Below are 16,194 nucleotides of genomic sequence, written 5' to 3'. Positions count from 1 at the left end.
TCAATAAATAAAGTGTCGTAAGAGTATTTATATATATATATATATATATATATATATATATACTTACTTCAATGACATACATTTACATAATAAAACGGCTAGATAATTAAACAGAAAAAAATATTTGTTACTCATAAATTAACATGTTACACTGGTCTATAAGAAATTTTCATTATGGACTAAAATATATTTTTCGAAATTCATTATTGAACCGATTTTAGAATCTGTAAATCGAATTTTTCTATTACCTCTACTTTTTGTGATTATTACTAATCAATATAAAACGAGTATATAATCAACAAAAAAAATAATAATAAACAAAAAACCTCGGCGCAGTAGGGTTGCGGCAAAGTAGGGAAGTAGCATAGTTAGGTCCAGTATAGATGATATCTGACAGTGATTAAAATCACTATCATCAAAAACGCTTCAATGCAAAGCTGTATTATATATATAATATATAATGGAAATGGGTCTGATTAAAAAAAAAAGTATGTCGAATAAAAGAGGTATGTAAATATTATTTCTCATAAAAAAATTGTTTTGATCTATAAATTTTTGGATAAGTTATAGATATATAAAATTAAATATGTAAAATATGAAATTGAGAATTTCCACACAACAAAAGTATTCGATAGCCATTTTCACCGTGAAGACAAAATAAAGTCCGAAATTTTTTTTTTCCATAATAAAGTGTATTTTATTAGCTTTTATTTAAGATATATATAGAAGTGTCAGACTTTCCGGAATACTTTCAAAAGTTATGTTGAAAAAGTTAATTATTTGTGTAAAAGTTGTCAATTTGAATCCATCCTGTAGGCAGGTAAAGGATCAGATATACAAATAAAATATACAAAATGATAGGTAAGTATCTCAGGTGTCTATAAAAAAAAATTGTATTGATTTGTTCATTTTTGAAAAAGTAAAGGCAGTTTTAAGTAAAAAAATTGAAAAAATTAGCTATTTTTAAATTTGTAATTTTTTTTGAGATTTTCCCTTTTTATGGGGAACGAGGGATTTTTTTTCAATTTTTGAGGGTAATGTCTTCGACTAGATACGCTTTGTGATCTTTTGACGTATCGTTAAAAGAAATCGATTCGGTGAGAGCTGAGAAAAAGTAGTGACAGACACAAAAAAAAAAAAAATAGTAAAATTAATATCTTCTCAGCTTCGCATCGATGCTAATAAAGGTTATTTAGAATTAAGATGCAGTGAAATAAAAAAGTTCCAACAAATTACCTGAAACGTGAGTCCCATGTCATCTTCAACATTTCCTTCGTATTTTAAAAGTTCTTGCAAGCTTTGAGCTATATCCTGTGACACAAAAAGATAATGCTATTGAATATTAAAAGTATTTACTGTATTTTGCATCTTTATATTTTGTGTTTAAAAACAGTATGTGAACTTTCTTAATTGCTTTCCTGTATCTTTCTTAAAGGAAGGTCTTAGAAGGATAAATTTTCTCAGAGAAAAAAAAATAATATTGTAAAGAAAATTTATTTTTATTTCAAAAAGGAAGTGAAATTTGTCTTATGTATACTTTATTCTCTAGAACAATATTCTAGTTACATTGTTGGTTTATTAAAAACATGAGAGATTTGTTCAATTGTTTATAGGATGAATTTACTAGAGAATAACAAGTTTTGATCCAGAATCAATCCGGTTTCCATGGTTAACTTGTCCGGCGGTTCCCGTCGGCTGTAGTAACCAGACGAAACGTGACCTATAGGACGAGAAAGAGTAGCTGTGTTGCAGGCGCCATCCAGTAGTCAAACTCGTGTGGCGATGCAACCGCGTCACAATTCACGCTTTACATAGGTTTTAAATGGTTATAATTTCTGAAGAAGTCATTCAAAAGCTGTTATCGCCCAATTTAATTCTAATTTGGATTATTTTCTATAATTTAGGTTTTTAATATTTTAACTTCGATGCGAAGCTGAGAAGGTATTAATTTTACTATGATGTGTTTTTTTTGTCTGTATATGCTCAATCTTAGCTCTCGCTGGACCAATTTTGATGAAAAATATGTCAAAGATCATAAATCGTATCTAGTCGAAGACATTATCCTCAAAATTTGAAAAAAATTCCCTCATTCACCGTAAACGGTGGAAATCCCCCAAAAAATTACATGTTTAAAAATCGCTAATTTTCAACATTTTTTCAATTTTTTTTTACTTAAAATTGCCATAACTTTTTTAAAAATAACCGAATGATTATATATTTATTTTTTTAGACGCCTTAAGTATTTACCTATCATTTTATATATTTTTGTGAACATTTGACACTTTATACAGGGGGGTTTGAACCTTTAAAAATGCATATAGAAAGTAGAACTTTTTCAACTTAACTTTTGAAAATGTTCTGGAAAGAATGACACTTTTATATATATATATATATATCATAAATTAAAATATATATCATAAATTAAAGCATATGTAATATACATTAATTTGAAAAAAAAAATTTGACCAATGGACTTGTCTTATGACAAAATATCCGTGAAAACGGACATCAAGTTAAAGAAAAACGTACGATATCCGTGAAAAAATTCTCGATTTTATATTTTTAAATTTATATTGCTATAACTTTTGGAAAAATGTATGGATCAGTATTATTATTTTTTTATAATTTTTATATACCCCTTTCATCTGACACGCTTTTTTTTATAAATCGGATGCGTATTCAAACTAGGACATTTTCAATTTAATTTTTGAAAGTATTCCAGAAATACTGACACTTTTATATATATCTTAAATTAAAGCTTATGTAATATACTTTAATTTAAAAAAAAAAATTTGACCCCTCTGGATTTGTCTTCATGGTAAATGACTACCGTATTCAAAAATATGCTATATTTATGTTAAAATTTTGGGTTTTGTATTTTATTTTATTTTAAAATACCTGACAAGGGGAGTACAGATTTTCATAAATATTATATAAATAAAAAATTAATATAGCATAGAAAGTTAAACTTATTTAAATTTGTTTGCTTCTTTTAAGTCGAGAAAAATAACTTTGAAATTTGAACTAACTTAAATAGCCAATTTTTTCAACGCCGGTATCGACGTACGGTTGCCGAGTTGATAAAACTTACACGCATTGTTTGTAACAATGAGAACAATAGAAACCCGTTTCCTGACTTACTGAACACTCTGTATAATATAAGTTTTAATTTAAGGTAAAAATGTGTGAAAACATTTTTTTTTTTTAATTCCCTCCTGCGGGCAGGTTTAGAGTCAGATTTTCAAAAATATTATATCAAATGAAATAAAAATATCTAAGATTTCAATATAACAAAAAAAATTATTTTTGTTTGTTAATTTTTAAAAAAGTGATGGCAGGTAAGTTTTAAAATATTTCATGTTAAACAGTGATTTTTACATAAAAATTACATTTTTCGATAAATTCGTCGGCCATTTTCTTATAGGAAGAAAAGTTGACGGGACAAATATTTTTTTTGAACTTATGGTATTTATTGTAAGATTCAATTGGACATACATTTAAAGCTCGGAGTATTTCCGGAACATTTTCAAAAGTTAATTTGAAAAAGTTCTACTTTTTACTCGTATTTTCAAAAATTTAAACTACCCCTGTATAATGGAAAATATTCCAATTTAAAAAAAAAAAGTATTTCGGTTGAAAGATATATATATATAAATAGTATTTCTCATAGTATTTCATTCTTAATGAATAAATTGTATTGATCCTTACATTTTTCAAAAATTTATAGTAATTTAAAGTTAAAAAACGGTAGCACAGTGGGGTTGCGGCATAGTGGAGACATTGCATAGTTGGGTCCAGATAGATTTAATCTGACAGTGATNAATGTCATTAATGACACTAAAATATGTTTTGTTTAAAACAAAGTAAGTAGATTTTGTGTAGTATAATTAATTTTAGGTGAGGCTCAAGGCCCCCAAATAAGTTTATGACCTCTAATTGGGTATAATAACTTGCCTAAGTTTCATTATTATTGATGTACATTATTTTTATTACAATACAAAGCCAAATTTAATAACTAATTTGATAAATATATTATTATTTAATCAAATATAGTTATTACTAACACAATATAAAGAATAAATTAGTATACATTATGTTAATTGTATTATTTTAAATATTATATTTAATATCTAATTTTATTATATGTTCGAATTTATTTAACATTTATTAAAGTTCTTTAACTAAAAACATAGATTTAACTTTAGTAACTATTCTTGTGTAACATGACAAAAGTATCTAGTTGTTTTTCTTTTGTCTATTTGTATATAGATCACTGAANACTTAATGCTGCGGAGAAAAATTATTCTATTACGGAAATGGAACTGTTGTCAATTGTGTTTGCTTGTACGAAATTTCGTGTATTTTTATTGGGACATCGTGTGAATGTAATTACAGATCATCAGGCTCTTGTGTTTCTATTTAAATGTCGTTTGCGAAACGCTCGGTTAACGCGTTGGACTTTATTATTGCAAGAGTACGATTTAAATATTGTTCATTGTCCTGGGACTCAAAATGTAATTGATGCTCTCTCGCGTAGCCCTGTTGGTCGTGATGAAATAGTTGAAGAACCTATGCCTAGATTGATGAGTTTAAAAGTCGAAGCGCCCCCAAAACTTTCAGCTGACATTATTGAACTACTCAAAAATGTTGATGTACACCAACGGTCTGATTCTAAATTGAATGCCGTCATAACAGGTTATCTACGTCGTTNTCTAAATTGAATGCCGTCATAACAAAATTATCTACGTCGTCCCACATTCCAGTATTCTCTGATTATTATATGATCTTTAACAACATTTTATTCCGTCGAAGGTCTAAATCAAATGAATCTTGGTTAATCTGTTTACCCAATAATTTAATTACTAAAGTGATCATTAAATTTCATGAATTATATGGTCATGTTGGAGCCAGGAAATGTGTAGGTGTTCTGAGAGATTTTTGTGTATTTACCAATATGGATAGAATAGTCCATATTTATTATTAAAGACTACATATCATTAAAGACNTCAGCTACCCTTAATCGAATCATTAAAGACTACATACCCTCGCACGGTAAACCAAAAATCATAGTCTCTGATCATGGTAAACAGTTCAGTAGCCGTTTGTGGCAATCGCGTCTATCTGAACTTGGCATTCCACCTACACATACAAGTGTATACCATCCGCAGTCTAATCCGTCTGAATGAGTGATGCGTGAATTGGGACGTTTATTTAGAACTTATTGTCACCAATACCATACCGAATGGCCCCGATATTTATCATATATTGAGTGGGTGCTTAATCATACTATCCATGAATCTACTGGGTTCACACCAGCGAGTTTATTCGACAATACAGAAGAAAAGACCCTTATCAATAATATCATTGAATTTCCTCCGTGTCACACAGTGCCTCAAGAGCGAAAGATTATTATGGCTCGTGAAATCCAAATTTCAAAAGCCGAACAGCGGAAGCGGCGACATGATCGCAAAGGACCAGCGATATCATTCCATATTGGCGATCGAGTTTTAGTGCGAACTCATAAACTCAGCTCTGGAGTTGACAAGCTTATTGGAAAATTCTTTTTGCTTTACGATGGTCCTTTTGTGGTTTCGGAAATTAAACAAAATAATTCGTATGTGGTAACTTGTCCTTTGTCAGGACGTGTCAAAGGCACGTTTAATGTTATTTTTCTCCGAAGATACAAGTCGGCTGATGCTATAAGCTAATTTCTTTTTATTGCTAGTCATCTAAGATATTTTTTTATCACGTTTACTGTCTTTTGAGAAGTTTTGTTGTTGCACTCCAAATCTTCTCAGGGGGGTTTCTGTAACGTGACAAAAGTATCTGGTTGTTTTTTTTTGTCTATTTGTATATATATATTTGTGTTGAGCCGAATGCGGACTGCGACGGCGTTTGTTGGTAAAATTATCATGATAAGGTGATGTGATTTGTTTATGCGCGTGCGAGATAGTCAGCTGTGTACTACTTCGGACCGGTTCATGGACGGCATTTGTGTGTACATTCACCCCGCTCCTTTCCTATCTTGAACGTCATTTGCACTGCTCACCGCATACATTGTCGCCATATGATTTAAATTGTTTTTAATAATTTCCGGCACTGGGTATTTAGTTATTTTTTGACCCCTACTCTAAAGGCTAGCCGTTTGGTCGCCAACGGACCGCCGGGTCAATCGTCGGACGGGTTGTCGGGGAATAGCCATAGTCGGAACTGGTCGCACTATTTCCCGTCCGTAGCGTAAGTTTTTTTTCTTTTTTGTTGTGTGCGCTGCAACATTTTAATTTTATATATATTTTTTGTCGTGAGTGCCCGCTATTCTTTATATCATGTGATTTTTTTTTAATTGGCGTCGGTTGAGCCTGCCTCATTTTCTGTAGCCCTTCGGGGCTGGTAACGTATAAGTTTTGTTTTAATGTTTTTGAGCCAGATTATTTTTTTTGTGCGCCGTGCCATAAGCACGTGTTGCAAATTTTTTTTATATATTTTTTTTTGTAGGTGTCCTTATATTTTTTTTTATTTAGGTCCCGCAACATGACAGGCGTGTACAAGACCACCTGTCATGTTATATATATTTTTTTTGTGACTTTTTATAGGTTTTATATCATATTTTATTGGGTGATGTATATATTATTGGTACAATGTGGTGACGTAGTGCATTTTATTCCGGGGTGTCCCAACGTCTTGCAAGCTAAGCCTAACTGCCAGAAACCAGTCGCTTACTTGGGACGTATACCCGCCGTGCTTAGCGGCAATACCGCGATTAATAGCCGGCGGGTACCCGAAGACGTTCATCGTATTCTCTAACAATAAAAGTGTAGGTGTAACTATTTTTTTTTATTAATATCTTTTTTTTTTTTTCTCTTTCTTTGTTCCCCTTTAATTTATAGACGAGGTTTTTTGACCATTCGGTTTTTTGCCTCGTAGTAACTTTTTTTTTTTTGTTTTTTTTTTGCTTAATAAAGTCCCCTTAATTTAACTTAACCATCATCTGTTTTTTCTTTTTTTTGCGTGTTCCATCTTCAATGGACTCGTGTATTTTTTCTTCTCCTTTCAAAAATCTACTCCCCTAGTTTATAAGGTACGGGCAACGGCCTTGTATAAAGTCATCCCTCATTAATATGGTTATGTGACAACTGTCACGAGGTTTTGGTGTACATCTACTATCAACGACTCAACGGACATCAACTTTAATGTTTATTAATTATATATTTTTTGTCTAATTGTTTTAATATAAAAAAGTTAATTTTTAAAAAAAAAAAAAAAAGAAAAAAATCCTACTGTGGTCCGACAATATACTGTCTCGCCCAGTAGGTTGGCGACCCTTTACTTATAATTTTGTAAAACGCCATGAAAGTTACAAATTTCTCGTTGCGGCCAATTAATTTGATTTTTATATATTTGTAACCTTTCACTTGGAAATTTATTACAAATAAATTATATCCAATGTTATTTAAAAAACTACACTATATAAATTCCTGGCATAACTATTGCTTTCAGAATTATACAATTTTTAGTTATGAATGCAGTAAAAGACAAAAAATGAAATACGCTTAATACTAAGTCAATCAATAAGTATAATTATGTTTACATTGAAATTAATTATAGTAAAAACAATAATACAATAAAACTAAAAAGAAAATAACACTTCTAAAGAACATTTAACCGACTACACAGAAATATTTATAGTATTAGCAAACAATAATATAAAAAATAAAATTGTAAATGGTTTATAATATACTACATTGCCAATATTTTTAATCTAAAAAAAACCCAGCACAGTGGGGTCACGGCATAGTGGGGACATTGCATAGTTAGGTCCAGTATAGATTTATTCTGACAGTGATTAAAATCACTATCATAAGAAACGCTTCGATGCAAATCTGTAGATAAAGGATTAAAAAATTCTAAAAAAATTATAGAAAGAAGCAACATTAACTTCTATTTCCTTAATTATACCCAGATTAGTAATTCTTTTAATTATATATTATGTAATTTTTAAAATAAATTGTTTTCAAATTATTATTGATTTTGATTTTTAATATGTTATAAGAAATCATTTTGAACCTTCTTTTTTTGTCCTTCAAAGTGAAAGTTTTAATAAAAAAAAAAAAATGGAGTTATTACCATAACTTTTAGCTCAATTTGCAAGTTTGAAATTCACATTATTAAATAGAGTGATCCAAATGAAAAATGTAAAAATACAGAGTAATTCAAATGACAAAAAAAAAAAAATGTTGAATATCGCTACAATCGATATGTTTTTAAGATCTACATGGTTAGAGTTTGCTACTAATGCAGAAATAAGTCAAATCAGAGCATTTTAAAAAAATTGTATATACAGAGTGATCCAAATGAATTATTATAAAATACAGAGTAATTCAAATAACAAAAAAAAAAAATGTTGAATATCGCTACAATCTATAATTACTATTTACAGTACATTTATCAGAAAAGTTCAATTTTTTTTACATTATCGTAATAGATCACTTAAATAGAAATCATAGTAATCATTTCTAATTAACTTTTGGTGTGTAAAAAGATTTTACAATGGAAATATTTTAGGCCAGTCAACGAAGGAGTAATTTTGGCGAATGGCGGAAAAAATTCCCAACCAAATTATTTTTTTTCTAAAAGTTGATTTAAGATATGTATAATGACATACTAAAAGTCCTCATCGATTGGACTTGAGCTTTTTTTTTTACAGCCTCGTNTCAAGCTTGGAATTGAGCTTTTTTTTTACAGCCTCGTAAAAGTTCAAAAATATGAGCTTTTTTAATTTTTTCAAAAAATATTTAACTTACAAAAAAAAGTTTCGTACAAAAGTTGTTTAAAAGACAATTTTAAACAAAAATTGTATCTTATATTTTTTCATTTAAACAAATATTTTTCGAGTTACATTACATTTAATATGAGTACTAAAATTTATTTTCCAATTTTTTTCATTTTACGGCTACTTTTTATCATGTTATACTTACATTAGACACAATGTTATAAATGTTTATGTGTGTATGTGTGAGTTTATTTATTTAGAGTATCATTAAAGTGTAGTGTATATTAAGATACAACCGATAGAGTAGGAAATTGATTTGACGCTATATTGTTTAAACCCAACTAAACGCTAAATTGTACATTCCCAAACAACAATTATATTATGTCTATTGCCACCGGAATTTCTACTAATCTTTTTCTTTTTCTTTACCTTAATCCCAACTACTTGGGGTCGGCCACACTCATCCTAAACTTCCACTTGACACGATCTCCCACATCTTTTACGCTCACATCAGCTGTCCTCATATCGCATTCAATAACATCCCTCAATCGCCTTTTTTGTCTTCCTCTATCTCTTCCTTCAAAATTAATTTCTATAACTGTAATTACAGCTTCACATTCTTCTCTCATCATAACATGACTAAACAATCTAAGTCTATTTTTTGTCATCTTATCAACGATTGACGCTACACTTATACTTCCTCTTATATGCTCGTTCCTTATCCTATCTTCTCTAGTCACACCACTCATCCAACTAAGCATTTTCATCTCTGCTACACTAATTCTCTGCTCTACTTTCCTATTAACCGCTCTGAACCATACATCATAGCTGGTCTCACTACAATTTTGTAGAACTTATCTTTTAGCCTCATTGGGATTCTTTTATCGCACAAGACACCAGACTCTTCTCTCTACTTCAACCACCCGCACTTAATCCTGTGTCTTACATTCTCGTCAATACCACTGCTCTTTTGCACTATTGATCCTAAATACTTAAAACTTTCTATCTCCCCATTCACACTCTCGCCTATTGTCACTGATCTCCTCATTTCACTTACCTCATGTTATCTTTTGTCAACCCAGCCAGAATTTCTGGTCATCATAAAATTAATTGTCTCAAAGTGTCTAAAATTGGTCTTGTTCTATTAAATTCAATGGTGGATAATAACTTTCATGATATAAATCTTAAAAGGTCGACTAAACTTATAACTGTTCTTCAATAACTTCTATTGTTAAAATTAATAATGAAATAATTAAAGTAAACCCCTTGCTACTATTTCAACTAATCGCTATTAAAAAAAAAAAAAACCAGCAGTGTCTCGGCACAGTGTGTATAATTGGGTGCAGTATAAATGATATATGACAGTGATTTAAATCATTATCAAAAAACAACGCCTTGATGCAGATCTGTAGATAATGTTAAATTTTAAAATTTTAATGGATTATTACAAAAGCTACATGATCTCCTATTTACTTATTTATATCCTAAATACAAGTTATATGCTATAATAGTGTNATTTACTTATTTATATCCTAAATACAAGTTATATGCATTAATAGTGCAAAGTATGTAATCGATGGAGGATTTCTCTACTATAAAGTTATTTGACAAATGTATCAAAACAAATTTTTTTACAAAATTTCTTATTCATTTTCCCATTCTAAATTTTGATAGAATATATATTCAACAAAAGTATAATTTTCTTAATCTTCGATCTTTATTTCTATTGAATTTGTACGCCATTGACCTTTGCAATGTTCACATATAATAGAACATTTAAGCCCTGTTTTTCGGCAGCCACAATTTTTACTAGCTCCAGCACCTAACTAAAGGCCGTTTAATGACAATTATCTTTATTATTAGCAGAAATTCCGGTGGCAATTGACATAATATAATTGTTGTTTGGGAATGTACAATTTAGCGTTTAGTTGGGTTTAAACAATATAGCGTCAAATCAATTTCCTACTCTATCGGTTGTATCTTAATATACACTACACTTTAATGATACTCTAAATAAATAAACTCACACATACACACATAAACATTTATAACATTGTGTCTAATGTAAGTATAACATGATAAAAAGTAGCCGTAAAATGAAAAAAATTGGAAAATAAATTTTAGTACTCATATTAAATGTAATGTAACTCGAAAAATATTTGTTTAAATGAAAAAATATAAGATACAATTTTTGTTTAAAATTGTCTTTTAAACAACTTTTGTACGAAACTTTTTTTTTGTAAGTTAAATATTTTTTGAAAAAATTAAAAAAGCTCATATTTTTGAACTTTTGCGAGGCTGTAAAAAAAAAGCTCAAGTCCAATCGATGAGGACTTTTAGTATGTCATTATACATATCTTAAATCAACTTTTAGAAAAAAAAAAATTTGGTTGGGAATTTTTTCCGCCATTTTTCCTTTATTGACTGGCCTATTTAGAACTTAATTAATTTTGATTTACTTTAACTAAAAGAACTAATAAAAAAAAGTTGTTAAAAAGATTTACTCAATTGAGCGTATTATAATATTTGATTATAATTGTAAAAATCCATCATTAAATTCAGGTGAAACTAAAAATCATTTTTTTTTTTAAATTTATGATTTATATAGCAACATATTACTAAAAAATTTGGCATATTATAGACTGGTAGTAGCACACATAAATAGAGTTAAAAAATTAATAAATTATAAAGTAAAATTATTTACTTTTGTAGTTGAATACTTTTATCATATCAAATCTAATTCGACAATAAATACTTTAAGAATATTAGAAATTAATGATTTTAATTGTTTGTATGGAAAAAGCTGGTTAAGCTACTTTTTATTTGAATAAGGAATATTTTTTCGATTTTTAAGAGTCATAACTTAAATTAAATACGAATTGTAATCATTTGACGTATCGTTGAAATAGTAGGTCTAGTGAGGGTTAGCAAAATAAATCGTAGCCACAAAAAAAACTACATAGTAAAATAATATTAACATGAATATAAATTTCTTCTCACGAGGGGAGACTATAGTGATAGAATACTTTATATCTATTGAGGTTATTGAATCTAAATGAGATAAATATCAAATGATTTAAAAATTTTATTCTATCTTAAAAAAAATGCAAAATATTAATTGGTACAGACGGATTCGAACCTCGTACCCTTAGCGTGAGAGACACAAGTATTCTCGACTCAGCAACTGTTCGTTGCTCTCGACGCACGAAAAAATAGCTATTTAAGCCAACTCAAATTTAACAATCATAATTAATTTAGCTTCGATGCAAAGTTAAGAAGGTATTGGTTTTGCTATGATGTGTTTTTTTTTTTTTTGTGTCTGTTGCCACTTTTTCTCAGCTCTCACTGGACCGATTTCTTTCAAAAATACGTCAAAAGATCACAAATCGTATCTAGTTGAAGACATTACCCATTAAAATTGAAAAAAATTCCCTCGTANTCTAGTTGAAGACATTACCCTTAAAAATTGAAAAAAATTCCCTCGTTCCCCGCAAATGGGGGAAATATCCAAAAAAATTACAAATTTAAAAATCGCTAATTTTTGAAATTTATTCACTTTTTTTTCTTAAAACTTCCATAACTCTTTCAAAAATCAACAAACCAACATAATATTTTTTTTTAATAAAACCTTATATCTTTTCCTTTCATTTGATATCATTTTTTTGAAAATCTATCACTTAACCTGCTCATTAGGGGGGATTTAAAATGGCAACTTTTTTACAAAAATTAACTTTTTCAACTTAATTTTTGAAAATGTTCCGGAAATACTGCGTCCTTTAAACATATATTAAATCAAAGGTTATGTTATATACTATCAAATGAAAAAAAAAAAATTTGTCCCAACATCTTATCTTCTATGTGAGTCATTCCATGTGAAATCACCTAATGTGTGTGCTGGTATAGTTCAGAAATTTATGAAATTTATATCATAGACTTCTTAAAGGTCATTGACAACAAAAATAATATTTTTTTTTTTTTATTATTGTTTTTTTACCAGATAGTGCATTTTTTATAATTAAAAACATGAAAAAACAGCCTATGTTCTAGAGCCTATAACTTCACATCCAAATAAGCTATCACTGTGGAACTAGCACTGTTTTACTCATATTAAATAGTACTTCAATTTTATTCTTAAGTTTATAAATTTTGAATTTTTTTGATCATCGAAATTTTGATTTAAATTTTTTAAATTTTGCAGTATTTTAATAGCAAAATTTGAAGGACAAAAAATTTTTTAATTAAAATTTTTTTTTTCTTTTCAGAAACTTTTAGTAATGTTCTTTTAATCCATATCATATTTGATTCGATATATAATTTTTTTTGTATCGTTTTACGGTCTTGAACATGCAAGGTTTGCTGAAAATAGCCAACTTTATCATCTCATTACACAAAAGTGACTGAACGAATTTTTTTCAAATTTACATAGTACTTTCCTTTAGGCAAATTAAACGTCTGGTGAAAATTTTATGATGGAGAAATAATTTTAACGCTACTTATAGAATTTACAAAATTTACAATTTGCGTATTATGGAAAATCCATAAACAACGTAATTTTCAACACTCAATTTTAATTTCTTGTATTTATTCTGTGTTCTGTAGTATATTAAGTTATTGGGACTCATAAAAAAATTCTAGGAGCAATGGCTAAGTTCGGAAAAGCTCCATTACTTTTCTCCATAAAGTTAATTACATAACATGTAATGTTTGCGATAAAAATTATCTTTTATCGGGATGTTTATTGTACTTAAAACTGCCATTACTTTTTCAAAAATGAACAAATAAAAATAATATTTTTTAGTATTGAAACCTTATATATTTCCCTTTCATTTGATATAATTTTTTTTGAAAATCTAACACTTATTCTGCTCACAGGGGGGATTTAAAATAGCAACTTTTTTACAAAATATAACTTTTTCAACTTAATTTTTGAAAATGTTCCGGAAATACTGCGTCCTTTAAACATATATAAAATTAAAGGTTATTTTATGTACTACAAAATGAAAAAAAAAATTTGTCCCGACGACCTATCTTCTATACGCAAATGGCTACCGTATTCAAAAATATGCTATTTTTGTATGAACATTATGGATTTTGTATTTTATTTTAATAGAAGTTGATGTTGCTTTTGCAATTATCCATCAATTTTTTAAAATTAAACACTATCTACAGATTTGCATCGAAGCGTTTCTTATGATAGTGATTTTAATCACTGTCAGATTAAATCTATACTGGACCCAACTATACAATGTCTCAACTAAGCCGCGACCCCACTGTGCTACCGTTTTTTAGAAATGATTTATACAGCAACATGTTACCAAAAAATTTTGAATATTATAGTCTGGTAGTTGCACACAGAAATAGAGTAAAAAAATTATTACATAATTAAAAATCGAAAATTTTAACACAAAAATAGTGTTTTTTTAACTATGGCAACCGTTTACATGCAGAAGATAAAATGTCGGGACTAATTTTTTTTGTTTCATTTTATAGTACATAAAATAAGCTTTAATTTGATATATGTTTAAAGGACGCAGTATTTCCGGAACATTTTCAAAAATTAAGTTAAAAAGTTAGTTTTTGTAAAAAAGTTGCTATTTTAAATCCTCTTTGTGAGCAGAATAAGTGTAAGATTTTCAAAAGAAATGATATCAAACGAAAGGAAATTACCTAAGGTTTCAATATAAAAAAATATTATGTTGATTTGTTAATATTTGAAAAAGTTATGGCAGTTTTAAGTAAAAAAAAAAAATCCTTATAGAAGGTGATTTTTATCGCAAATATTACATTTTTTTTTAAATTTCGACAGCAATTTGCACATAGTAGATATAGTGTCGGGACAAATTTTTTTTTTTCATTTTATAGTATATGACATAACCTTTGATTTGATATATGTTTAAAGGACGCAGTGTTTCCGGAACATTTTTAAAAATCAAGTTGAAAAAGTAAGTTTTTGTAAAAAAGTTGCTATTTTAAATCCCCCCCAATGAGCAGGTTAAGTATTAGATTTTCAAAAAAATGATATAAAATGAAAGAAAAGTATCTAAGAATTTAGTATAAAAAAAATTATGTTGATTTGTTTATTTTTGAAAAAGTTATGGAAGTTTTAAGAAAAAAAAAATGACAAAATTTATCGATTTTTAAATTTGTAATTTTTTTGATATTTCCCCTATATGCGGGGAACGAGAGAAAATTTTTAAATTTTTAAGGGTAATATCTTCAACTAAATACGATTTGTGATCCTTTGACGTATTGTTGAAAGAAATCGGTCCAGTGAGAGCTGAGAAAAAGTAGTGACAGACACAAAAAATAAATAAATAAACACATCATGGTAAAATTAATACCTTCTCAGCTTCGCATCGAAGCTAAACATTTTTTTCGACTCAATATTGACAATTAGGTGGTTTGAATTTGAAATTTGCCCTTGCGGATTTGAAAAGGCTATTGATGTTCCAAATGACTCCCTAAATACGGCTTTGCATTATGACAAACCGAATATTTTGTCACTAAAATTTCAATATTTGAAAAAATTTAATTGCCATGTTTTAATAGTGTACACTATTCATATAAAGTTTTTATTGTTATTATATTTTATAGAAACCTATTTTTTTAACACGGCTTAAACGGTTAGTTTTTAGTGAATAAATTAGTCTCGTATTCAAAGTAAATTGATAATTTATAAAAGCAAATTAGCAAACTCAGATCTTCCTACAGAAAAAATAAACACTACTACTTTCGGGAGATGAAAAAATTCAGCCTATTGAAATCTGGAATTTAAAAATATGTTTCTCAAAGTGACGTGGCAATGGGTTCTTAATTGTTGAATTTTACATAAACAAATTGATTACGGCTTTTAGCTTCAATGCGAAACTGAGAAGGTATTAATTTTACTATGATGTGTTTTTTAATTATTTTTTTTTATGTCTGTGAACGCTCAATCTCAGGTCTCGCTGGACCGATTTTGATGAACAATAAGTCAAAAGATCACAAATCGTATGTTATCGAAGACATTATCCTCAAAAGTTGAAAAAAATTCCCTCGTTCCCCGTAAACGGGGGAAAACCCCCAAAAAATTACAAATTTAAAAATCGCTAATTTTCGATAATTTTTCAATTTTTTTTACTTAAAAGAGCCATAACTTTTTTTAAAATGATCGAATCAATATAATTTTTTTTTTATAAATACCTTAGATATTTACCTATCATTTTATATCTTTTTGTGAACATTTGACCCTTTAACAGCCCACAGGAAGAGTTTCAAAATGGTAACTTTTTTACAAAAAATTTACTTTTTCCACTTAACTTTAGATAATGTTCCGGAAAGACTGACACTTTTATATATATCTTAAATTAAAGTTAATGTAATATACTTTAATTTGAAAAAAAAAAATTTGACCTCTGGACTTGTCTTCATGGTGAAAATGACTA

General features: G+C 28.5%; 1 protein-coding gene across 5 annotated transcripts in view; it reads right to left on the bottom strand.

Moving 5' to 3' along the window:
• The window catches only part of LOC126908325 (probable E3 ubiquitin-protein ligase HECTD2), a 123,477-nt gene that overhangs the window by 13,235 nt on the left and 94,048 nt on the right, over positions 1-16,194 (bottom strand). For all 5 annotated transcript variants that reach the window (XM_050690260.1, XM_050690259.1, XM_050690261.1 and 2 more), the window contains one exon: positions 1,237-1,311. In XM_050690260.1, the coding sequence (XP_050546217.1) occupies positions 1,237-1,311 (75 nt within the window). The remainder of the gene's footprint in view (positions 1-1,236; positions 1,312-16,194) is intronic.

This window comes from Daktulosphaira vitifoliae, unplaced genomic scaffold, assembly GCF_025091365.1.
Source record: "Daktulosphaira vitifoliae isolate Bord-2020 unplaced genomic scaffold, ASM2509136v1 Scaffold_5, whole genome shotgun sequence".
Lineage (NCBI taxonomy): Eukaryota > Metazoa > Arthropoda > Insecta > Hemiptera > Phylloxeridae > Daktulosphaira > Daktulosphaira vitifoliae.
This window is presented reverse-complemented; position numbering and strand designations above follow the sequence as displayed.